The sequence below is a fragment of the Lingula anatina genome, chromosome 7, assembly GCF_051362555.1.
Source record: "Lingula anatina isolate TDL-2025a chromosome 7, LinAna3.0, whole genome shotgun sequence".
NCBI lineage: Eukaryota > Metazoa > Brachiopoda > Lingulata > Lingulida > Lingulidae > Lingula > Lingula anatina.
The window spans coordinates 13,828,858-13,853,540 of record NC_141773.1 but is presented as its reverse complement, the minus strand read 5'-3'; the positions used below and the strand labels follow the sequence as shown (position 1 = coordinate 13,853,540).

At 38.1% G+C, this 24,683-nt stretch overlaps 4 protein-coding genes across 4 annotated transcripts; all 4 read left to right on the top strand.

Moving 5' to 3' along the window:
* The first annotated feature begins 937 nt into the window (after positions 1 to 937).
* Positions 938 to 8,961, top strand: LOC147760780 (sushi, von Willebrand factor type A, EGF and pentraxin domain-containing protein 1-like). The gene is made up of 6 exons (XM_087017213.1): positions 938 to 1,034; positions 5,116 to 5,355; positions 5,559 to 5,639; positions 5,864 to 6,856; positions 7,552 to 7,642; positions 7,897 to 8,961. Exons 1-6 carry the CDS (start codon positions 938 to 940, stop codon positions 8,336 to 8,338), a joined length of 1,944 nt encoding a protein of 647 aa, XP_086873339.1. The 3' UTR covers positions 8,339 to 8,961.
* Positions 8,962 to 11,645: 2,684 nt separating this feature from the next.
* Positions 11,646 to 15,029, top strand: LOC106172677 (uncharacterized). Its single transcript, XM_087016438.1, has 4 exons — positions 11,646 to 11,890; positions 12,127 to 13,110; positions 13,491 to 13,584; positions 14,191 to 15,029. The coding sequence occupies exons 2-4, from the start codon at positions 12,420 to 12,422 to the stop codon at positions 14,726 to 14,728; spliced, it is 1,323 nt and encodes a 440-aa protein (XP_086872564.1). The 5' UTR covers positions 11,646 to 11,890; positions 12,127 to 12,419; the 3' UTR covers positions 14,729 to 15,029.
* A 147-nt stretch (positions 15,030 to 15,176) lies between these two features.
* LOC106157801 (uncharacterized) lies at positions 15,177 to 19,821 on the top strand. Its single transcript, XM_087017204.1, has 6 exons — positions 15,177 to 15,742; positions 17,122 to 17,229; positions 17,684 to 17,920; positions 18,726 to 18,781; positions 19,313 to 19,420; positions 19,771 to 19,821. Exons 1-6 carry the CDS (start codon positions 15,646 to 15,648, stop codon positions 19,819 to 19,821), a joined length of 657 nt encoding a protein of 218 aa, XP_086873330.1. The 5' UTR covers positions 15,177 to 15,645.
* Positions 19,822 to 19,891: 70 nt separating this feature from the next.
* LOC106157803 (uncharacterized) lies at positions 19,892 to 23,237 on the top strand. The gene is made up of 3 exons (XM_087018578.1): positions 19,892 to 20,751; positions 21,097 to 21,190; positions 21,623 to 23,237. Exons 1-3 carry the CDS (start codon positions 20,178 to 20,180, stop codon positions 22,155 to 22,157), a joined length of 1,203 nt encoding a protein of 400 aa, XP_086874704.1. The 5' UTR covers positions 19,892 to 20,177; the 3' UTR covers positions 22,158 to 23,237.
* Positions 23,238 to 24,683: the final 1,446 nt, after the last annotated feature.

Below are 24,683 nucleotides of genomic sequence, written 5' to 3'. Positions count from 1 at the left end.
TTGCGACATAAAAATGTATTCAAAATTCATCTTAAATCGACTATATGATCATGATCCAATGAATGCGTTAGTTGTGATTGACACATTCTAATCACAATCGCCATTGCTTTACTGTGGCAGTGTGACAGATTTTACACCTAACGCACTAACCACCCACGACTCTTGCGACAGGACCCATTCGACTGTTTGTGCTCCTAAAAACGTGTGTTAAATATCTTCGTCTCAAGGCTCCCAGCACACATTTACGACAACGTAAATACCAAAAAGGTCCAGTGTAAAGGGGTCTTAATTATATTAGAACTCCCATTCCTAGGACTACCATTCCTGTCACACCGGTATTATAATCAGACAAATTATTACAACTTCAATTTAAAGAAATAAGCAAATGATTTACGTAAGCTTTATTTACATAAGCTTTAAAATTACTTTTAAAAATGACTTTCATTGGTTAAATGATTGGAAAGACACTGTCCCCGTGAATGCTTATCAGCTGCCAAACTTCAGTTATATCTACGTTTACGGTGGGCAACGGGCACGAAAAACTTCTTAAACTTCAAACTTTCGACCTAGGTTGATCTAAGTACTAACAGTAAGAGTGATAAAGTGACCCCTTTGTTTGTATCTGCACTAAAATAGATAAGTAACTAACAACATGCACTTGCAGTGCTAAACATTTCATCTTATCATGCCGGAGAAGGCTAACTTACATTTCTCTTTCTTTGAAGTTTGATTTTAAAGTAAGTCCCACTTTCTGGAAGACAGAGATTCAAATTCACCAAATATTAATAATCAGTTATATGCACAAAATGCAAGAATGAGGATAAAACGGCATGGAGTTTGTGACTCATTGAAGTAATTGTGACGTGGTGCTATCATACTTCCTAGTTTACAAGGAGGAAGTGACCGAAGACACTATTTATTTAAAAATACAAGCAAGATGGCGATCTCTCGCACCTGCTCCAGTTCTGTAGGCTCGAGATATGCCAATATTCTGATCATGCTGGTTTGGATCATTGAGTTTAGTTCAGTTGAAGGTAAGTTAAATTGAATGGTCTGGCGCATGAATAGTACAATTGAGATTTCACACAGCGTGTAGCCTAAAGGAGACAAAATAAACAGAGAATGTGAGATAGGCCTACATGATCTACCCTAGGTTCTAGATTCCGGTATTGCCAGCTCGTAACATTATCATGTGCAATACTTGTTAGTGTGCCACGAAGGCTCCAAGGTGGGGTGCGGCAGTTCCGGGTGATCACCTGTCTTTGAAAACTGTACATACAACAGGTAGTACAGGTATATTTTACTGCACGAGCGTAAGATAAAAAAAGGAATACAACTCTGACTTATAGGACCAAGGCATGCTGTCCTTAAGCAGCAGAATATGCCAGCCACTTGTAGCTGCAGCGTTGGTTACAGTGCAATGTGGCCGTCAAAGCCATCTGGCAGATATTGCTTTTAAATAATTGTGCTTCATGTAATTTTCAGTTGATAGATGGAATATCAAAGCCGAAGTGGCGTCATGTGCAAGTAAGAATATTATACATGTAACACCACATACAAATGATTTTGAAGTCCATAAGATGATCCTTCAGAATAAGTTTGGTATAAAACTCCAACTGAGCAAAGTTTATAAGGATTCTCGATAGTCTTGAACCTGGGCCTTTCTCTAACGCTTGCTTGCACACCAAATCTAAGTCTAGTTCGCAAGAAGCAGAATGTATGCAGGGATATAGGGTCATGCCATTCAATCAAAGTTGATTTGACAGTTAACACGTGGGCGTAGGGATCAAATTGCATAAGTGTACCACACTGGATCAAATTTTGTGTTGAATTTACTGTTCGACCAAGTTTTCAACGCCACAACTGCTGAGCTTCACACTACAGTATGGTGATTAGTTCATTGCTGTACTTTTTTTCTGAATCGTTATTCAATGTGTTGTAAATATGTTATCCCCAAAGATCTTGCAAAAAGATCTTTTGTGGGATGACGAGTGTGTACGTTTTATACTTTTGCTTAGGTATATGCAGTGAGCCCGATATCGATGCTATTCCTACAGACAGCAGGTGCTCCCGACCCTTGATGAAAATGCGACTGTGTGGAACGAGGACGCCAACTATATGTGCAAGTAACTACGGACCCACTATGATAATTTATTTCAAGCATTTGTGTGTGTGGGTATCAGGACAATTCACCTCCGGACAATTCCCCCCCCCCTGACTATTCCCCCCCGAACACCCCCCCCCGGACAATTCCCCCCCCCCCCGGACGATTCCCCCACCCCGAAAGGATACATATTTATATACAAAATATAAAGTAAAGAGTACAAAGTTCAAATCTTTTCATCCATTTTATGAATATTTCTCAGTTTGATGATGCAACTAGAGGATAGATAATATTTATTTAATTAAACAAATTATTTTCAAGTACAAGTACAGACAATTTTAGAGATATAAGTACAGAACATTTTGTTTAAAATCTGATCAAAGTACATCTCTAGTTAAGGTGGGGTAAACAGATGATCTCACTCATCCAGGTGACCCTTTGATAAATTAACTGTTACTTTTTCAAAAGTTAAAATAAAATTGCCTCATTACTCTCCCCCCCCACACGAAAATGCAGTAGTATCGAAGTAGCAAAGAAGCATTAACGCAGTAGTGGTGTGGAGCATATTTGCAGTAGAAATGCAGTATACCCTACTGCAATTCTACTTCAAAAATTACATAGGGTTGTACAGAGGAGGAGCATTAATGCAGTAGATTAGCAGCACGATAGAAGCATGTTTCAAATATGCTAATTAGCTCCCAATGTGAAGCAGATTTGAAGCATATTTGCAGTATGATTGCAGTAGTCTACTGCGCTGGAGCATCTACTGCGTTTTCGTGCGGGCCCCCCTTGATTAAGTCTTGAATCAAGGTGCATCTCTAGGGAGAGGTGGGGTAAACAGATTTTCTCACTTATCCATGCAGGTATCCCTTTGGTTACTTGTTACTTTTAATTGCTTGACCACTACCCACCACAGTCGAATATTCATATCTGTTTATCTGTTTACCCAACCTTTACCTGAAGGATAGGTGGTTATACTTTGATTAGATGTTTGATAAAACTTTCTGTACTAGTACTAAATGAAAAAGGACTTTGTTATAAAATAATTTGTTTCATGATGAAGTTGCATTATCACACCAAAAATATTAATAAAATGGATGAAATGTTTTAAACTTTACACTTTTTACATTATATTTGTGTATAAATAGATATTTCTTGGGGGTAATTGTCCTGGGGGGAATTGTCCGGGGGGGGGATTGTCCGGGGGGAATAGTCCGGGGGGAAATTGTCCGGGGGGAATTGTCCTAGGACAAATCGTGTGTGTGTGTGTGTGCAAATATGCAACCTTTTTCATGCTTAAAAGTAACTACACACTGGACAAAAGAAGTGTCACCCCTACTGAGCCAATACTATGGGGGAGATAAATGACTGTGGAATGATATGCTCCTGGTATCATTTTATTAACATCAAATTTCACAAAAAATCACAAAATGAGAAAAAAATATACATTCTACCAAAATGTGCAATTTCAAGTCCAAAATTAGTACTTAGTGGTATAGCCACGTGACCTAATAATAGGTGCCAGTCTACGAGGCAAGGATTCATATAATTGTCTGATGCGTTCAGGGCTTATGCTGGCCCAAGCATGAAACACTGAATATAACAGAGTTTCTCTGCTTGTTAGACGGGCATTTATCCAAAGTTTTGACATATCATTCCACACATTTTCTATTATGTTTTCAACCGGACTCAGGGCAAGCCACATCACCCTGCGAATGTCCTGTTGGTCAAACCAATCATCAACTGCTCTGGTCCTGTGACAAGGAACATTGTCATCCTGGTGAACAAATGGATAATTCCTGTCACCAAACATGTTAGTAATAGATGGTAGCAAGCTTGACTCCAAAACATCGATAAATTTCTAGTTATTCATGTTTTCATCAACCACTATCAATTCGCCCACGCCATGGATGCTGATGCAGCCCCACTCCATGATGAATATGCTGCTCTGGGTTCGAAAATTAAGTACATGTGGTTTAAATGCTTTACCAGCAGTTCGCTAGCATCGTACCCGTCTGCCATCAGAGGTAAGACCAAAGCGACACTCATCAGAAAACAATATGTAGGACCAATTGTCATGGACTGCCCAGTTCCAGATCCTGTTGACCCTAGTTCACTCTACGTTGCCTGTTTTGTAACGCTAAAAGAGGTTTCAGTCTTGCTACCCTGCTTTACACTCTATGAGCATGTAACCGACGCCTAGCAATTTTCACAGACACATTCTTATGTGTGAAATTGTTCCACTGTGTTGTCAACTGACAAGCAGTGTCGAACTTTGACAACCTGGACATCAAAATCAGTCGTCGGTCTTTACGGCCAGTAGTTTTTCTTGGACGACCCATCAGAGACATTTTGTCTCTTGATCCAGTGTTTTTATACTGAGACCAGACCCTCTGCACGGTTCTGACTAAACAATTCAATTGTATCGATATACTGACATTGCTTATATTCCGCCTCTTCAGGTTAATAACTTGCACCTATAGCCGTTAGATAATTACCTGTATCTTGCCATATTGGAGGAAGACAGGAATAATATTTGCTGTACATGTACAAGACCAACAATACAATTCCATGGTATAGCAGTTTTATACTCATTAGTCACATTATAAGTAGACCAGGCATTATAAGTACCCAAGATCTGCCTACTTTCATTACTCTGAGTTAGGGGGTGACACTTCTTTTGTCCAGTGTGTGTAGTATTTATTTCTTTAAAATGACATTTTAATATCATAATGTAACCTTTGGGTCAAAGAATTTGACAAATAGTTGTGCATTAGTAAATGATAAAATAATAAAAAAATACCCATTGATATAAGGTTAACTGAAATATAAGATGCTGATTCATAACGCTTACGGAAATATCCTGATTAAAAATAAACATGTACAATGTGCAATCTGCTCTCAAGATGGAGATAATCAATGGAATGTATTCCAGTATAATGTGTTTTTGCATGCTGTAATCCAGATATATCAGAAGTAACATATGATCGAATACTTTATTGTATTTTCAGTGTCACAAAATGTGACTCAAGTTTTCCATGGATACAAAGCAGACGGGGCATCAGAGATGAGGGGACTCAGAACTGTAGAGCAATGTGTTACTGGCTGTATAAACAGTCCCACCTGTTTCGCTGTGGACTGGAATACAAAGTGGCACGGTTGCTGGTTTCATGGAAGTGGTACATTTTGCAGTTTGCCGAAACGCGACTCTGATATCGATCATTATAAAATTACAACATGTAGCAGTTTAGGTAAGATGATATGTGTGTGTGTGTGTGTGTGTGTGTGTGTGTGTGTACATTCAATGGGTTCCCAGTGGGTATATTTACACCTTAAACATTATACACTCATTACATAATGAAGAGGTAATAAAGACTTAAAAACCACTCTTTTAATAACCAAAGTATTACATATGTAGCCACTAACCATGATGTTGCTTTCTTTACTTTTGCAGGATGGGAATGCAGTAAACAGTGTGATTATGGCTGTTGTCAGCAAGGGTATTCCACAAATCAGCAATCATGTTGCTACAGCCGTAAGTTTTTTTCGGAGTATTGTTAAGAGAGAGTTATTCGGCTGTGTTTCTAACGTCATTTCAAATTCTGTTTACATTGGAGTGGATTGAAGCTTATCTGTCGAGCTGAGTCTCGTCCATTATCACTATAACGATATTATTATCTCTATGTACACAATTTATGTTGCAAGAATAAAGAGACTTTCCGGAATATAACTGAATACAAACCTTTTCTGTACTTACAGCTGATACGTGCCCTGACCCTGGAAGCGGCGAGAATATAACGGCTCACGCATCATCCCCACCTTACAACATTGGGGAGGTAAAACGATACACGTGTATTCGAGGACACTTTCTCGAAAACAGCTCCACTTCAAAGACGCTGCTCTGTCAAATCGACGGTACATGGAATGATACTGCTGCCCAGTGTAAACCCGGCCATTGCACGCCACTGGATGTAGGCAACGACGCAACGCCATCTCAAGTTCCACCATACCACGTGCAACAACACGTGGACTTTAAATGCACAACTGGTCACTTGTTCCCTGGTGGCACTTCCGTAAAGACTATCTCCTGTACTACAAATCTAACATTCAACGCATCCATCCCAAATTGCTCACGAGTGCAGTGTCAACTGCCGCAAAACTTGACACACATGAAACCAAGAGAACGCGGGCCTCATGTCTTCGAAGACCATGTACATTTAGATTGTGATACCGGGTACGTGCTACCTGTCACTAACCAAACATCTGTCAATATAGTTTGCATGGAAAATGGCAACTTCAACCAGACTAAGTTACCTGCATGTGAACCAAGGTCTTGTCATCCACCTTCTCATAACCAAAACCTCACGGTGGCTGGATCAGCAAGTTTTACGTACCCAGACTCTCAATCGTACCGCTGTCCTAGGGGCTATTTATTTCCTGGTAAACAAGACGTAATAACTGTTGAATGTCAAGCCGATGGAACTCCAAGTAGGGACAGTGTACCGAGTTGTTCACCTGTATACTGCAACGATATTGGGTCTTTGTCGACCAACCTCAGCGTATCGCCAATGGGACCGTACCTATACGGAAGTAAAATCAATGTTACATGCCCAGATGGCTATAATATGGGCACTGATGCACGCTACGTCACGCTGAGTTGTGGAAGTGATGGCACTTGGGGAGGTATACTAGTACTACCTGAGTGTTTTAAGACCAGTGGGCAAACCGAGGACAGAATGACCGGACAACCGGGTGGGTAACCGTTGATTTATAACTTTGTAGAACTGAATCTGAATAAACTTAAAGGGATAATAACTGTTCGTTTTGGCCAAAAAAATTAATTTTCCTGGAGTAAACAACAATTTCCCCATACTTATCAAGCTGTACAATAGCTGTACAATAGAATAATGTGAAGTTTCCGTTACAATGGTTGACATATACATTTTAAATAGAAAGAAAGATAGTAATACATGATAAGCGCCCCCCATTGTGGTGAGTGTCTAAAATTCCCAAAGATCACGCTAGCTGCATAGACAGTTAAATTTAATTTATCATTAAATCTATTCGAAAAAAGTCTATCTTACTACATACTGTAGAACGTGCCATCTACCAGACAGATAACACAAACGCTTTTGTTTCCAAAATTAAATTGAGCTGATCAGATGGTTAGGAACCATTCCCACAGATATTTGGATCGATCTACATGTATCTCCCTGGGGAGTCTCACTAAATTTCTCTCAACTTAACCGGCTTAAATGTCTGTCACGCGTAGTAAAGCTGTAAGGGGAAATTTTCTTAACAGATTATCTTAATTATCTGACAGACATTTAAGCCGGTTAAGTGATAGCAATTTACTGGGACTCCCCAGGGAGGTAGACCGATCCAGATGGTTCCATCTATGCATGGGAACCCAGTCTTAGAATTCATCATTATCTTCCACTTTTCAGAAAACATTGCGGCAATATCAATAGGTGGTGGCGCAGCGGCGGTTGTCATCCTGGTAGTTGTAGGCTTTGGCCTAGTATACTGGAGACAAAGGTACTTTAATGAAAATCCACTGAATGTAAACAAACCCTGCATAGAGCAGCAACCTGAGAGCTAAATTAAAGATAGGTCTGTCGCTAATGTCTGATTACGAAATAGGTGTGAAATATCCTAAATGGTGAAAAACTGAAATGCAATACCTCACCTTTCACCTCCCCGAAATTCTTTGTCGGAATACAGGCTTTTAATATGGTAATAAATTCTGTCTAATACATAACGCACGTAACTATACAACACTTTACTTTCAGAAACAAGGAGAAAAACAGTTCTTCGCATCACCAATCAAGTAATCTATCAGCGTCTCGAGACAATAACATCCAGGATGTATCAAACAATCTCTCTTCCACTACCGTCGCCGCTACCTGTTCCAATGCATCAGGGGGTGTAAATCCCCCAAAAGAGCAAGACAAATCAGAAAATAATATGCGTGAACTGTACACCGTGCCGGAAAGGAGGAATAATACAAGAGCAAGGGCCGGTCAAAATACAGGGGGCGACAGTGTGCAAACCCCTAGCGATAATTACACTGCGCTAGAGATGAAATACAAAACAGCACAACCTGGCACAACCATAGGTACAGGTGAAGCTAGCGCTAATGAATACGAATCACTGAGGCATATCAGAGACAAGCCAGGGGACCTGTATGACAGTCTCTGTAACGATGGGGCAACTTACGTCAACGGTGTGTGAGGTATCTGTCAGATGTCGTTATTTTTTACGGAAAATAGCATCTGTGGCCCGTGCCTATATCATGAAGATTCACAGATAAAATTCTATTTTTTCCTTGATCGTCAGAGGAAAATTGTGTTGCTGGAATGATAATGCTCTAAATTATAAACAAATTAGCATGGGGAAATTCCTGAAAAGAAAGCGTAGCGACAGTCGAAATTGCTTCACGATTATTAACAAATTTAACTGGAGGCAAGATTTTTATCTCGACAAAGACAGATTAAGTAAGCATCCGCATTTTCGCTTGCCGTGGATGCTGGTGCTAGGAGCCATGTACAATATACACATATTCTTTACACGCCCTTTGTTATACCACAGCAATATGATTTTATGGTAGAGCTGTTAACTATTTATTTTTTATTTCACTCCCCAGTTTACACTCGAAAAATGACATAGGGAGTGAATAACGCACAGCTAGAACAGTCGGCTACATGTAGGCCTACATATCAATGTATGTAGCTGAACAGCGAATTATCTAATTATCATGATTCGGAAGTCGGAACGTTACAGTAGTGGGGCGCACTGCATATAGATCTGTAGATAACGTCATTTACTTACTGTGTAAACTAACTTATCACGTGGAAAATAAAGTGTTGTTTAGCCAGTTTATTGCTGTCTAATAAATTTGGCAAAGGTTCAAATAAAATTAGTTGGTTGAAAAGAAAGCAGAACGACAATACAGACACCTGCTTTATTATACCAGTGTTCAGGCATTTTCGTATTTGGCGCCACTGAAAGAATATGAATTAATTACACAATTTGTTACAACTGTCATAACCAAAAACGTTCTAAAACGTTCTGCGCTTGCCGGGATGTCAGGGTAGCAGTCAACTTGTATCTACTTTGAGAAACAGTACAAATTAAATTTTAATTATCAGACTCTCGACCTACATGTAATAGAATATTAACTTTAATACAAACAGTAAAGCTGATTAGTGACCCGGATTTTTTATCTGGAGATAAGAAACTAAGCAACCTGCACCTGGGCTGTATGCTGCGTCACGCTTATCTCCTTTTCTTGGAATGCTGATTTCAGCAGTGAATAATAAAAAAACACATATGAGACGGCTGTGATATGCAAAGCAGGCATATATTTTAGCGGCGTTATTTTATGTGCGAAAGAGAAAAAAAAGAGAGAAAACTTCAAACAAACAGAAGTATGTGACTTATTCAAGTATACATAACGCTTTATCGTATTTCGTTATTACTTCCCGGTTCACAGCTAGGTAGACACTGGTAACTTTGGATTGCCTATTTAAGAAATAATCAAACAAGATGGCGGTCTCTCTCACTTGCTTAAATGCTGCAGGACTGAGAAATGTCGGTATACTGATCATGCTGACTTGGGTCAACAAGATCAATTCAGTGGAAGGTGAGTCAAATGAATGGCCTAGTGCATATATTATACAGCTTAATACAAAGTGCGTTCACCAAAGAGTAATGGGATCTTTAAACAGTGACCTTATATTCGCAAATCATTCAGACCAGGGTCAATAATTGGCACTGCAGTGTGTCACTTTATGGCTGGGTTACAATGCAGTATGACAGCAACAGTAATATCACACGAGTTATTTTATTACACATTCATATAAATAGCCAATATACTACATCACGTGAACGTGTCTGTGTCGAACATTGCCTCCTTCTAATGTATATATTTTCTTCGTATCTAGTTCTAGTATCCGAACTCCCAGGACAATTTCACCAGGCCAGACTTTGAGTTGAATTTAGGGTTCAATATGATTTTAATGCATTTTCACATCTTTCACATTTTAAAGCACGCCCATCAAATTCAAGATGGCTGTTTGAATATTTTAAAGCTTCTAATTTTGTTAATAAATGCACATTGTCATCAGATTTCCCGTTTTGTAAAATTAATGTGGGATGCCGTGTGTGCGTGCGTGTAACAGTGTTCTGTCGTTTAGGTATATGCAGTGAACCTGACATCGATGCTCTTCCATGGTACCGCAGGTGCCCTCGACCCTTGATGAGCATGAGACTATGTGGAACGAAGACACCAACTGAATGCGCAAGTAAATATGTATCCACTATAATCATTTATTTCAAGCATAGTTTCTTTCCTCTTTTTCGTGTACAAATATTCAACTTTTGCTCATGCTTTAAAGTAACTATTATTTATTTCTTTAAAAATAACATTTTAAATTATCATCATGCATTTGACAAATAGTTGTTGATTAGTAAAAATAAAATAATAAATAATACTCACTAGTATAAGGATAATTAGAGATGTTTACTTAAGATGTTTACTTATAACGCTCAGGGAAATATTCTCCTTTTAAATGTGTCATGTGCTCTCAAAATTGAGATATTCAATGGAAAGTATTCCAGTTTAATGGGTTTCCTGTTGTTTTGCATAATGTGATCCAGATATATTACAAGTACCATATGATCATAATTCACTGTATTTTCAGTGTCACAAAATGTGACTCAAGTGTTTCGTGGATACAGAGCAGACGGTGCATCAGAGATGACAAAATTCAGAACAGTAGAACAATGTGTTCATGGATGTGTTACTAATTCCTCCTGTTATGCTGTTGAGTGGAATATATTTAATAAAGGTTGCTGGTTTCACGGAAAAGGCACATTTTGCAGTATGCGTTTTAATGATTCTAATGTTGATCGTTATAATGTTCATAAGTGTGCCAGAGGCGAAGGTTAGTTCAATGTTTGAGTCCATTTGTTCTATTCAAGCATTTAATCTATCAAGCAATAACTTGAAACGAGGAACTAATTAATACACGGCCTTAACTGTAAGATATACTTTTCTTATCAAGAACATAAAGGGAAATATAAACAAGGAGTTATTTTTCTTTTCTTGGTGAACCTTGGGCAAATAATACGAATATTACTTGTCCATGGGTGAACACATAAAAAATCTTGAAATCTTGGGCATTTCTTGTTCAGTGAGAAATTGACGAAATCTCTAAATATTTTAATGAAAAATTGACGAAATCTCTAAATATTAGGGGATGTTTTCAAGGGTCAAAATGACATGTAGAAGAACTTAATTTTTTTTGTATAAAAACGACTTTGTTTGATGCCGAAAATAAATACTTTCTGTAAAATTATACTGGTTCTTAAAACAAGCAATAGTCCGCAGGGAATGTGTTTATAACCTCCCCCCCCCTTACACAGGAAAGCGACCCTTGTGTCTCCTTTGTGCGACCATAAACTGACAAGGCCACTGTTAGTGGCTCAGAGGAGGCACATTGTTCGCTCAGATTGCAGAATGGCGGTAGGAAGGATGTTCAAGGGTCTCCGAACATGTTCAAATAATGGAATTTTAATTATTATCAAGCAAACACATTGTCAAATTTTACTTTTAGTGACTACATTATTCTCACACTGACCAAATTCGCTCTTATGTTGCTTTCATTATTTAAGAATGGAATTGCGGAAAACCTTGTAATTATGGCTGCTGTCTGAGGCAAGCGTCTGTCCCAAGGCAGTGTATATGTCATGTTGGTTTCACAGGAGATGCCTGCACCAGCCGTAAGTTTGATAAGAAATTTACCGGGTTTTGAATTATTAAGTTGTATTTCTTATTACGATATTGGTAATGATTTTTATTGATGGGGAGGACTGAAGCTGTGGCTATGAGATGCACTGAGTCATGTACCGGGGTGTATCATTAATAAGTTATTTTATATTACTTTTATCCTTGTAATTTTCTGTAGCAATAATTAAGAGACATATATTGTTAATAAATATCAATCCTATACTTACAGCTACGACATGCCCTAAACACGTTAGCGAAGATAATATAACGGTTTATTCATCATCCCGACCTAACAACATTGGGGATGTACAACAATCCACGTGTATTCGGGGACACTTTTTCGAAAACAATTCCACATCAAAGACGTTACTTTGTCAAATCAACGGTACATGGAATGGCACTGCTGCCCAGTGTAAGCCTGGTCATTGTACGCCACCAGATGTCGGAAACAACGCGACGTCATCTAAAGTTCCGCCATACCACGTGCACCAACACGTGGACTTTGAATGCCCCACCGGTCACATGTTCCCTGATAATACTTCCATAAAGACGATCACCTGTACTACAAATCTAACGTTCAATGCATCCATCCCAGATTGCTCACGTGTGCAGTGTCAACTGCCGATGAACTTGACACGTATGAAACCAAGAGAAAGTGGAACTCAACTCTACGAAGACCACGTACATTTAGATTGTGATACCGGGTACGCGCTACCAATCACTAACCAATCATCTGTCAGTTTATTTTGCATGGAAAATGGCAATTTCAACCAAACTAAGATACCTGCATGTGAACCAAGGTCTTGTCCATTACCTACTCATAATCAAAACATCACAGTGAACGGGTCAGCAAGTTTCAGGTACCCAGACTCTAAATCGTACCGCTGTCGGAAGGGCTATTTATTTCCTGGTAACCAAGACGTAATAACAGTTGAATGTCAAGCGGATGGAACTCCAAGTAGGGGCAGTGTACCGAGTTGTTCCCCTGTTGAGTGCACAGATATAATATCTTTGACAAGAAACCTCAGCGTATCAACAACGGGACCGTACCTATATGGAAGCAAAGTCAATGTAACATGCCCAGATGGTTTTCACATGGACACTGATCCAAGTTACGTGACGCTGAGTTGTGGACATGATGGCAGATGGGGGCGTATACCTGAGTGTATTAAGACCAGTGGTCAAACCGCGGACAGAATGACCGGACAACCGGGTTGGTAACTGTAAGCTGTGTCATAAGATAATGCAGATGCAGAAGTAAAGTTTCAGTTGCAATGGTTGACAAAAACTTAAAAATAAAAGGACGTCCGACATACATGATATGCGCTCCCCAATGAGGTAGTAATGACTAAGAATTAAAGGACAGTTAATTCAGTTTGTCATTAAATCCATCCGAAAAAGAAAAAGTCTATCCTATATCAAAAGTACCATCTACAAAAAAAAAGTAATAATAATAATAATAATAATAATAATAATAATAATAATAATAATAATAATAATAATAAATAAATAAAATGACACAAACGATTCTGTTTCCAAAATTAAATTATGTTGATCAGATGTTAAGAATTCATCATTATCTTCCACTTTCAGAAAACATAGTAGCAATATCAGCAGGTGGTGGCACAGCGGCGGTTGTTGTCATCCTGGTAGTTGTAGGAATTGGCCTAGTATACTGGAGACGAAGGTACAGTGTACTTTTAATGGAAACAATCAAAGGGTATACTACATTACGCATCTGCGATTAATAACAACAATTAAAAAATGAAAAAAAGGTAATTTTTTCAATAATTACAAAGATATATCTGTTTCTGATCTGATTAAGGACTTAAGTGTTTTAGCGTTGGGGTTAACATACGATTTCTTTCACATTATAAACAGATTCTACATTTATAAAAACAATTTAAAATAAAAAGAAGAAAATTATTCAATAACAAGAAAGACATACCAGACTTTGATCTCTGATTAGTGACTTAAGCGTTTAAGTATTAGATTTCATGCGATTTTTTTCAAAGGGAAAACACATGCACCAGACTTCATGGTAATAATCATTTCTTAAACAAGGGCTGTAACAGAAACTCACGACACGACAAAGTGCACGAGTACATGACAAGGAGCACGCGTGTTCTATTTTTTCTTACAGAGCCGTGGTTTTAAGTCAAATAAAACTCTAATTGAGAAGCTTTGCGCAGAAGAGGAAAAGACTATCTGCTCTTTTCATCTTCTTCTGATTTTAATTAATTAATTAATTAATTAATTAATTTGGCTATTACATACATCATTTTGATTTCAGAGGCAAAGAGAAAAATAATTCTTCACGAGACCATAAAAATCAACCACCTTCCTCCCATCGACCAAGCAACGTTAACAACGACACCCAAGGTGTTTCTGAGACCGGCTTTTCCTACGCCGTCGTTTCATCCCCAAATGTATCAGACGATTTTAAGTTACACATGAAGGCAAAAGAACAAGAAAGTACAATAGCTGACCTGTACGCCGTGCCCGAAAGGAAGAAAAAAGCCAGAGTATGTACAGCCTCAGATACAGCGGGCGACAGTGTGCAGAACCCCAGCGATCTGTACGCTGTGCCAGAGATGAAGAAAAAGAAAAATGCACCACCCAGTGCAATCCAATGTACCAGCTGTGAAGCTGACGCTGATGATTACGAGCTGGCAACGCACTTCGGTGATGACGTGTCAGATGACGACATGCAGATGGTAGAGAATGACCTATATGAAGATAGTGACGGCAGACCAACTGACGTCACTGGAGAGGGAGAGCCTCCTTCAGAAGGCGTTATTTTCAGAGAAAATAGCATATATGGCTCCTAAAGGCAAAGGGACAATTCCCAGACGCTATCGTACTACATGTAACTGTGGGTCGATCTATCTCCGGGGGGATTCTCGCTAAATCGCTATTAACTTAAGTGGCAAAGCAGTCTCCCATGCCTACTAAAGCTGCTAGGGGTAATTAATTATCGTTTAGCAGCTTTAATAGATTGTTATTCATCATTTATTTTTTGTGTGAACTAACTTATCACGTTTTGTTTAGATAGTTTATTACTCTCTAGTAAATTTGGCAAATATTCAAATAAAATTGGTTGGTTGAAAAAAAGCCGAACGACAATACAAACACCTACTTCATTATACATGTACCAGTGTTCAAGCATTTTCGTATTTGGCACCAGTGAAGGAATATGAATTAATTACACAATTTCTTACAACTGTCATAACCAAAAACGTTATAAAACGTTCTGTGTTTGTCGGGATGCTAGTGTAGAAGTTAACTTGTATCTACTTTGAGAAACAGTACAAATTACATTTTAATTTTCAGACTCTCGACCTACATGTTATAAAAGATTAACTTTAATACAAACAGTAAAGCTGATTAGTGACCCCAATTTTTTTTTTATCTGGAGATAAGAAACAAAGCAACCTGCGCCTGGGGTGTACGCTGCGTCACGCTTAAGAAGGCGCGCTGTTATCTCCTTTTCTTGGAATGCGGATTTCAGCAGTGAATAAAAAAAACACATATTAGACGTCTGTGATTTGCAAAACGGGCATATCTTTTAGCGGCGTTAATTTATGTACGAAAGAGAAAAAAATGAAAGAAAACTTCAAACAAACAGAAATATGTGACTCATTCAAGTGTGCATAATGCGTTATCGTATTTCGTTTTTACTTCCCGGTTCACAGCTAAGTAGAAACTAACAAGTTTTGATTGCCTATTTACGAAATAATCAAACAAGATGGCGGTCTCTCGCACTAGCTCAAATTGTGCAGACCTGAGAAATGTCGGTATTCTGATCATGCTGATTTGGGTCAGCAAGATCAGTATAGTCAAAGGTGAGTTAAAATGAATGGTCTGGGGCATATAAAGTCTATGGTGCGGATTACCTTCACCGCAGAATGGGGATATATCGGTAGGCAAAGTAATAAAGCAAAGACGACTAAAAAGATTAACCCTCTTTGCAGACACCTGTGTATTTCAGTTATGTAGGTTACTGTGACCCTTTTTACATCAATGGGTAGTTTTCTGTATCACACCAGCTTGACTACCCCTTACAGGTAACTACACTACGGGAAGGGGGTAGCTACCTTTCACAAGCCTCAGTGTATATTAGTTTAAGTGGCTGTGTTGATCGAGCGCTGGGGCAGGTTTGTCAATCACCCCAACGGGTGCGATACAGAAAACTGTACCACTTAGTATGAAAAGGGCCTGTGTGTAATGACAGGTTGATATATAAGCTATGTGGGCGCAGCAATCGCTGTGCTCATCCTTCACAGGAAACTGCTGGTCACGCTTTGCCTCTAACAAAACTTGCAAGAACAAAGCCTGCTGTCGCGACACAGGAGTAATTCAGTATACATTTATTGTTGACAGTGTGATATGACTGTCACAGCCGTCTTGTACATATCGACATGTTGACATCAATGTCCTGTCGATAGGTTAAATATCAAAGTCGCGACACAGGAGTAATTCAGTATACATTTATTGTTGACAGTGTGATATGACTGTCACAGCCGTCTTGTACATATCGACATGTTGACATCAATGTCCTGTCGATAGGTTAAATATCAAAGTCGCGACACAGGAGTAATTCAGTGTACATTTATTGTTGACAGTGTGATATGACTGTCACAGCCGCCTTGTACATATCAACATGTTGACGTGAATGTCATGTCGATAGATTAAAAATCAAGTCGACATCAAAGTCATGTGCAAGCAAGAATATATATCGGTTGTATTATTACAACAAACAAGATATTCACTTGAACTATATTAAGGAATTTCTCAGTGTAAGTTTGATTTTATTCCCAACTGAACAAATTTTAGATGTTCTTGATAGTGTTGTACCTTGGTATTTTTGTTTACTTTAGATCTTTTTATTCTGTCTGTTCACGCACCCTTGTATAAGCCAAGGTCACAAGAAGGAAGTATGAATAAATTTCAGGGTCATGCTATTTAATCAAAATAAATTTGTCGTGTGCATATCGCTGAATATATAAGTTTAATTATTTACTCCTTACCGTGTAGTTGTACTAACGTTGTCTCAATGCTCAAGCATCACAATATGGCAGGTTTTGTTTGTGGGCATCTGCAAAATGAAACTGAAGTACAACTTGGAATGTGCTTTTCAGTGCTGATAAAAACAATTTAAATCGTGTAGATTATACTTTAAAGTGCTGATTACATGTATGGGTGTATTAACATTTTCCTTTAGGTATATGCATCGAACCCGACATCGATGCTCTACCAACGGACAGCAAGTGCTCTCGACCAATGTTGAAAATGCGACTGTGTGGTACGAGGACGCCAACCGTTTGCGCCGGTAAATACATTTTTCTTCCATCTAAGGAAGATTTTATTGATTTTTCCCTTTTTTGTATATGGGTCTCTCTTTAGCGGGATTCATATTTAGTCCCTTTAAGTAAACCGCGGAAGTGAACATTTGCGATGCCTGTAGTGGTGAAATTTATTCATTTTGTAATGCTGCTGTATGAATTTAGATCACCCTGGACCATAATGATATTTGTCATTACAAGGCAAATGGGAAATACGTGCTGTAAAGTAAAATGAATGTCTATTGAAATAAAGATAATTGAAATATAAGATGATATTGGGTGTCTGCTCTATAGTTTCTCTTTTCGTCCACACTATTATGCTTTTAACGTGCACTACTGGTATTGAGCTGTGTCAAATGAAAAGTATTTCATTTTAATAGAATTCACGGTTTCTTAATACAATCATGGTTTTTTACATTTAACGACAAAAAACTTTTTCAGTGCCACAAAACGTGACCCAAGCGTTCCATGAATACGGTGCACAGGATGCATCAAAGATGAAGGAACTCGAAACAGTAGAACAATGTGTTCATGGGTGTGTAACCAACTCCTCCTGTTATGCTGCTGACTGGAATACTGATAGTGAAGAGTGCTGGTTTCACGAGACAAGCACATTCTGCAATACTCGCAATGTTAAAAAGGACGTTGATCATTATAAAATGCAAAAGTGTACTTCAGGTAAGGTGGATAATAGGTTGTGTTCAGTATTGTCATGTTGCTAAAGTGTTATTTTGAAATCAGTCACAGTACACGCATCTGTCCAAAGTTTTAGAGACCATAATTCAGACAAAAACAAAGAATTAATTTACTTTTGATAAAGAATCTTATCCAAATGTTAATGCTAGCCATTCCGTGCATTAATGGATGAAAGTGAACATGTTGGCTTTAAATGATAGCAAGACTGAGTTGATATGGTTTACATCAAGGTTCAAGGCAAATAGAAAAAATGTAGCAAATGCCAACATTTGCATAGGAGATGTTCTTATAAAACCATCTAGTTCTGTAAAAGATCTGGGAGTTACCCTCGATGAAAATGGCACTATGGGCAAGCGTGTATCTGAAGTGTGTAAATCAGCATCTTATGCACTATGGCGCATTGGAAAAATAAGGAAAGTGTTAGATAACAAAACCACTGAAAAATTAGTACATGCATTTATATCATCAAGATTAGATTACTGCAATAGTCTCCTCTTTGGTATTTGTGACTATCAGATTAAAAAGTTACAAGTTATTCAAAACTCAGCTGCAAGACTGGTTTGTCAAATTAAGTACAATAGTACACACCATATCACTCCCATTCTGAAAGAATTACACTGGCTGCCTGTGAAGCAGAGGATTGATTTTAAAGTACTCTGTATTATTTTTAAGGCGATCCATTCACAAGGACCATTATATTTATCTGATCTTATCTGTTTTAACTTACCACGGCGGTCCACACGTTTTAATACTGAGAATGATTTTATTTTAGAACATTCTGTTTTAGAGAAGGGGTGCCTAAAAAGTTATGGAGATCGTGCTTTTATAATCTACGCCCCAAGAGTGTGGAATGGTCTACCAAATTTTATTAGGAAAACAGAAGACTTTGACAATTTTAAATCTCTTTTAAAGACCCACTTTTTTAATTCTGTCTATATCTCTTAGATTTTATTTTAATATATATATGTTTTTTTTTTTTTTTTTTTTTAATAAGATTGATTTTTAGTAGTGTAAATTTTAAATGGTTTCCAATGAGAGTTTATGATTAAAATATTGTAGTCATTTTAATGATTTTAGTATATCAGCCATTATTGTAAGGCGCCTTGAGATAGAATGTAAGGCGCCATATAAGAATATTATTATTATTATTATTATTATTATTAATAAGATAAAAATGAAGTCCATATTTAATACGTTTATTCAAATATAATGATATTGTTTAAATGGGTCAAAATGCCACATGCGTAAAAACAAAAAGCCGCCAATGAGTTGATGTTGCAAAATTCAAGACCTTGCAGCAAGCCATAGTCCACACGAAATATTCTTTCACTGACCTAACCCATTAGGCCTCTTTTGTTGTTTTCGTTTTTAAAGGATGGGAGTGCAGTGAAGATTGTGGCAGTGGCAGTTGTCAGCGAAGTCAAGGTGACAACCAATCATGCATTTGTCATGTGGGTTATACAGGAGATAATTGCACCAACCGTAAGTCTTTTTTGATAATAATTTTGACACCAGCACATTATTAAGTTGTCTTGTTAATCAGTATTAATATTCACTAAAGATGTTAACTCCGAGAGTGGTACCTACATGTATGTACTTGTATCTGTATTTCGTATTTAACTTAATTTCCATAGGCATGTCTAACAAAATATTGAATGTAACTGATAATGCATGGAAACTATATTGATACAAATATTGTATGTAAGACATTGTATGTTCAGTCTGTGGACTGAAGTATACATACTGTTAGTAAGTAACGTGTAAAATGAAGCATGCGGAATATATTAATTATCACAAAGAGAAGTATATTTTCAAGATTCCTATTCTTGCAGTTACGACATGCCCTGATCCTGGGACTGGAGAAAACGCAACGGTACACTTAACATCCCAGGCTAACAACATTGGGGATGTAAAACAGTACATATGTTTCCAGGGACATTTTCTCGAGAACAACTCCACATCAAAGACGTTGTTTTGTCAAATCAACGGCACATGGAATGGCACTGCTGCCCGGTGTAAACCCGGTATTTGTTCGCCACCGAATGTCGACAGCAACGCAGAGACGTCTAAAGTTCTTCCATACCACGTGCACCAACAAGTGGACTTTGAATGCCCAACCGGACACGTGTTCCCGGATGGGACTTCCGTGAAAATTATCACCTGTACTGCAAATCTAACATTCAACGCATCCATCCCAGATTGCAGAGTGCAGTGTCAACTGCCGCAAAACCTGACACACATGAAACCAAGAGAACGTGGGCCTCATCTGTCCGAAGACCACGTGCATTTAGATTGTGATGCCGGATACGTCCTACCCGTTACTAACCAAACATCTATCAGTTTAGTTTGTATGGAAAATGGAAACTTTAACCAAACTATGCTACCTGCATGTGAACCAAGGTCTTGTCCTTTACCTACTCATAACCAAAACCTCACAGTGAATGGGTCAGCAAGTTTCAGGTATCTAGACTCTAAATCGTACCGCTGTCCGAAGGGACATTTATTTCCCGGTAAGCAAGACGTAATAACTGTTGAATGTCTAGCCAATGGAACTCCGAGTATGATTAGTGTACCAAGTTGTTCACCTGTATACTGCTCAGATATAGGATCTTTGCCGAGCAACCTCAGCGTGTCGTCAACAGGACCGTACCTATATGGAAGCAAAGTCAATGTGACATGCGAAGATGATTTTCACATGGGCACTGATACAAGTTATGTCACGCTGAGGTGTAGAAATGATGGTACATGGGGTCAGATACCTGAGTGTTTTAAGGCCAGTGGTCAAACCGCGGGCAGAATGACCGGACAACCTGGTGGGTAACGATTGCTTTATAACCTTGTAAAACGGATTATGTATTCTAGCTGCAAAATTAGTAATGGCATTATTTTAATGAAGTTTTCCGTTTCAATGGTTGACAAAAAAACTTAAAATAGAAGGAAATTTGATAAATACATGATAAGCGCTCCCAGTGTGGTTATTGTCCAGAAAATCAAAGATCACGCTATCTGCATGGACAGTTAAATTCAATTTATCATTAAATCTGTCTATCCTATAAAGAAAGTACCATCTACCAGAAAGATAACACAGATGCTTCTGTTTCCAAAATTAAATTATGTTGATCAGACGTTTAAAATTAATCATTATCTTCCACTTTCAGAAAACATAGTAGCAATATCAGCAGGTGGTGGCACAGCGGCGGTTGTTGTCATCCTGGTAGTTGTAGGATTTGGCCTAGTATACTGGAGACGAAGGTATAGTGTATTTTTTAAAAATTTGAATGAACCTAAATGGGCACTAAATAGCACAGTCACGATTTATAAAGACAATTAAAAAAGGAAAAAAGTCAACAATTCAATAACACGGTACCTGTTTCTCTGAACTCTGATTAGTGACTTAAGTGTTAAAAGTATTGGGGTTATCATACGATTTCCTTCAAGGGGAAAAACCTGCACCAGATGGCATGGTAATAATTATTTCTTAAACCAGGACTTAAGCAGAAAACGAAAGGCCGCGTCGTGCTTAATTACTTGTGAACTCATAATACCACCAGATGCAGGAATACATGCAGCCTGTTGTATTCTTCTACAGCCGTGGTTTTAAGACATAGCTAGCAAAAGGAGAGAAGACCGTCTGTTCCTTTCTAAATTTTGTTTCGTGTGGCTATTACAACATTTTCATTTCAGAGGCAAAGAGAAAAATGATTCTTCACAAGACCATAAAAATCAGCCATCATCTTCCCATCGACTAAGCAACGATTGCAATGACATTCAAGATGTTTCTGAGACTGGCTTTTCCAAGGCCGTCGTTTCATCCCCAAATGCACCAGACGATGTGAAGTTGCACATGAAGACAAAAGAACAAGAAAGTACAATAGCTGACCTGTACGCCGTGCCCGAAAGGAAGAAAAAAGCCAGAGCATGTACAGCCTCAGATACAGCGGGCGACAGTGTGCAGAACCCCAGCGATCTGTACGCTGTGCCAGAGAGGAAGAAAAAGAAAAATGCACAACCCAGTGCAATCCAAGGTACTAGTGAAGCTGACTCTGATGATTACCAGTTGGCAACACATTTCGGAGATGACCTGTCAGATGACGACATGCAGATGGTAGAGAATGACCTATATGAAGATAGTGACGGCAGGTTAACTGACGTCACTGGAATGGGAGAACCCCCTTCAGAAGGCGTTGTTTTTAGAGAAAATAGCATATATGGCTCATAAAGTCAAAGGGACCATTCCCAGACGCTATTGTACTAATTGTGGATCGATCTACTGTATCTCCGAGTAGATTCTCGCTAAATTGCAGTCAACGTTAGCGGCTTAGATGTCTGTCACACCTACTGCAACTGCTAGGAGGTAATTAATTATCGTTTAGCTGCTTCAGTAGGCGTGCCGGACATCTTAGCCGCTTAAGCTGAAAGCAATTTAGCGAGATACCCCTCGGAGATAGATCGATACACAGTAAGTACAAAAGGTTCTGGGAATGGGAACCCAGTTTAAGTCTCAGAGGCAGCTCTGCTAATGCAACATGGACATCGGAACATGTGCTAGCAGCATAACAGTGTATAACTGTCTGTATGATGATTAGTTATTAATATTGGCAATATTATTGATATCAAAGTAAACGGATGATAATTGCTTACACGGTCTATTGAAGAGTGTGTCGTGGCTATATGAAATACTACGGATTGCGAAAAAGTGCACTGATAATTAAACTTTTCATTTTGATTTCATTGAATAGTCCTTACTGTATAAACGGATATGTTAAATTACACCAGGCTTCACTAATCCAGTCATTGTTCGTCACGACTCGGTACCAGTGATGTCATTTGCAATATTTTAGTCACGTACGCTTCGAACATACCAATAGATATTATTTGTCGTGACAAAAAAACTTATTGAGATATTTACTTACATGTAGCATATGTGTCCATTTACTTGGGTTCAGTACGTTTGTATTTGTCATACACAAAACTGTGTTCCAGACTATAAATTGATTAATTAACAATGGGAATATTACCAGGATCCGAAATCACAAATATAGTATAGTTATTATATCGCATGGTAACTAAAGACTGAATGAGAAATACCTTTAACTCGAAATGGTCCCACTGTACACTTTTTTGGATTAAAACTGAACCGCCCTTCCGACTTTTAATTTCATTATGTTTTTTTCTAATTTTTTTTTTCTATTTTTAAATTAAAATTGATTTTTGTCAATCTTTTGTGAAAGGTTCATCAATAAAAATAAGAAAAATAAAACATATCTGCCTTACTATTGGTCTGTGTGAAGCATCTCTGAATTAATTTCTTTTAAATTGTGATTTGACAAAACGGCTGACATAAACAAAAGCACCTGGCTGTAGCAAGCATTTCATTTCATTGTCTAACTCCTAAAGTAAAATAGTGCTGACAAATTAATTCTTATTTTAAACAGCTTGTATGTTTGCGCTAGAAGTTAATTCCAAAAGACACGAAAAGCTAGCGCTGGCAAATGTATTCAGAAGTCTTCTCACGGTATTGTTAAGCTTTGTAGAAAATTACAGACAGAGATCAAAATTTTCGATCGAAATTATGACAAGCTGCACACGTCTGTATTTTTTTTCTTTCTTTCTTTTCTTTTCTTTTTTTTTTTTTTTTTTTTTTTTTTTTTTTTTTTTTGGCGTTTATCACTATATAGCACCCCAATAAAACTCTCTTTATAAACGTTAGTTATATTTCACATGTCCTCAGACCATGGCCAGTTCAATTGGTTAAACCACTTTTCCCTCAGGCAGCTCTGTCCTCAAAAAGGAGCCAGTTGATATTAAAATACATACAGCTAGAAGTTGTCAACATAAGGAGTCATTGTTGTCATTCAAAGTGCGGGCGTGACACAAGCATTTATTTCTGACGTGGGCAATTTCATGTAATGCAATACTCTCAAACAGCTTCCAGCTTAAAAGATACGTTTTACTTGGCCTTCAATGGTGTTTTAATCTGGTACATTCCAACGTGTCCGAACAATGACCTTTCTATTCCGTAGGTCATTGGGCAATTAACCCACCCCCGTCTTAAGTTTGTTTGCTGGCGGTTTAGGTCACCCGAGACCTTTACAAAATGAGGATGCCCATTATCCTTGTATCACGATTCACCTCACAATATGTAGTAATATAGAGTGTTTAAAAAATACGTGGACCTGTCGTGAATTCATTAGATACAATACTGGTATGTCACTTAAATTGTATAAAAACACATTAAGAATTGTATGCGCAGAATCCCCGTTTGCATTGAAAAAATTGTGTTTATTACCTAATTGAATTTTAAGGTTAAGTTATAAAGAAGGAAATAATTGCCCCCCTCCCCCTCTGCACTTTTCTCAGCCTAATGAGTACAGGTTAAACGTAGTGTAATTAGCATTTACTCGTAGCACTATATAGCAGTAAAGTGCTCGTATTTATCTCAAACTACAGCGTTTCCTATTGGTTTTATGAAGACTAAACTGCCGAGAGAATGTATATAGAGGCACATATATATGTATGTATACATGTATATGAACATATTTACTTAATTACTGCGCGTATAAACGTATTAAGCCTATTCCACACCCTTTACTGAAAAAAATCGGTCTTTCTCCAAGGTTATTTCCAAGGATCGTGTCCCGAAAATATTGATAATGATATCCACCTTGTATGCCTCTTCAAACCTTTCTTACCCTGTTATGTTCAACTAAAAGGAGCTTCTCTAACATATATCGTATTACGATTG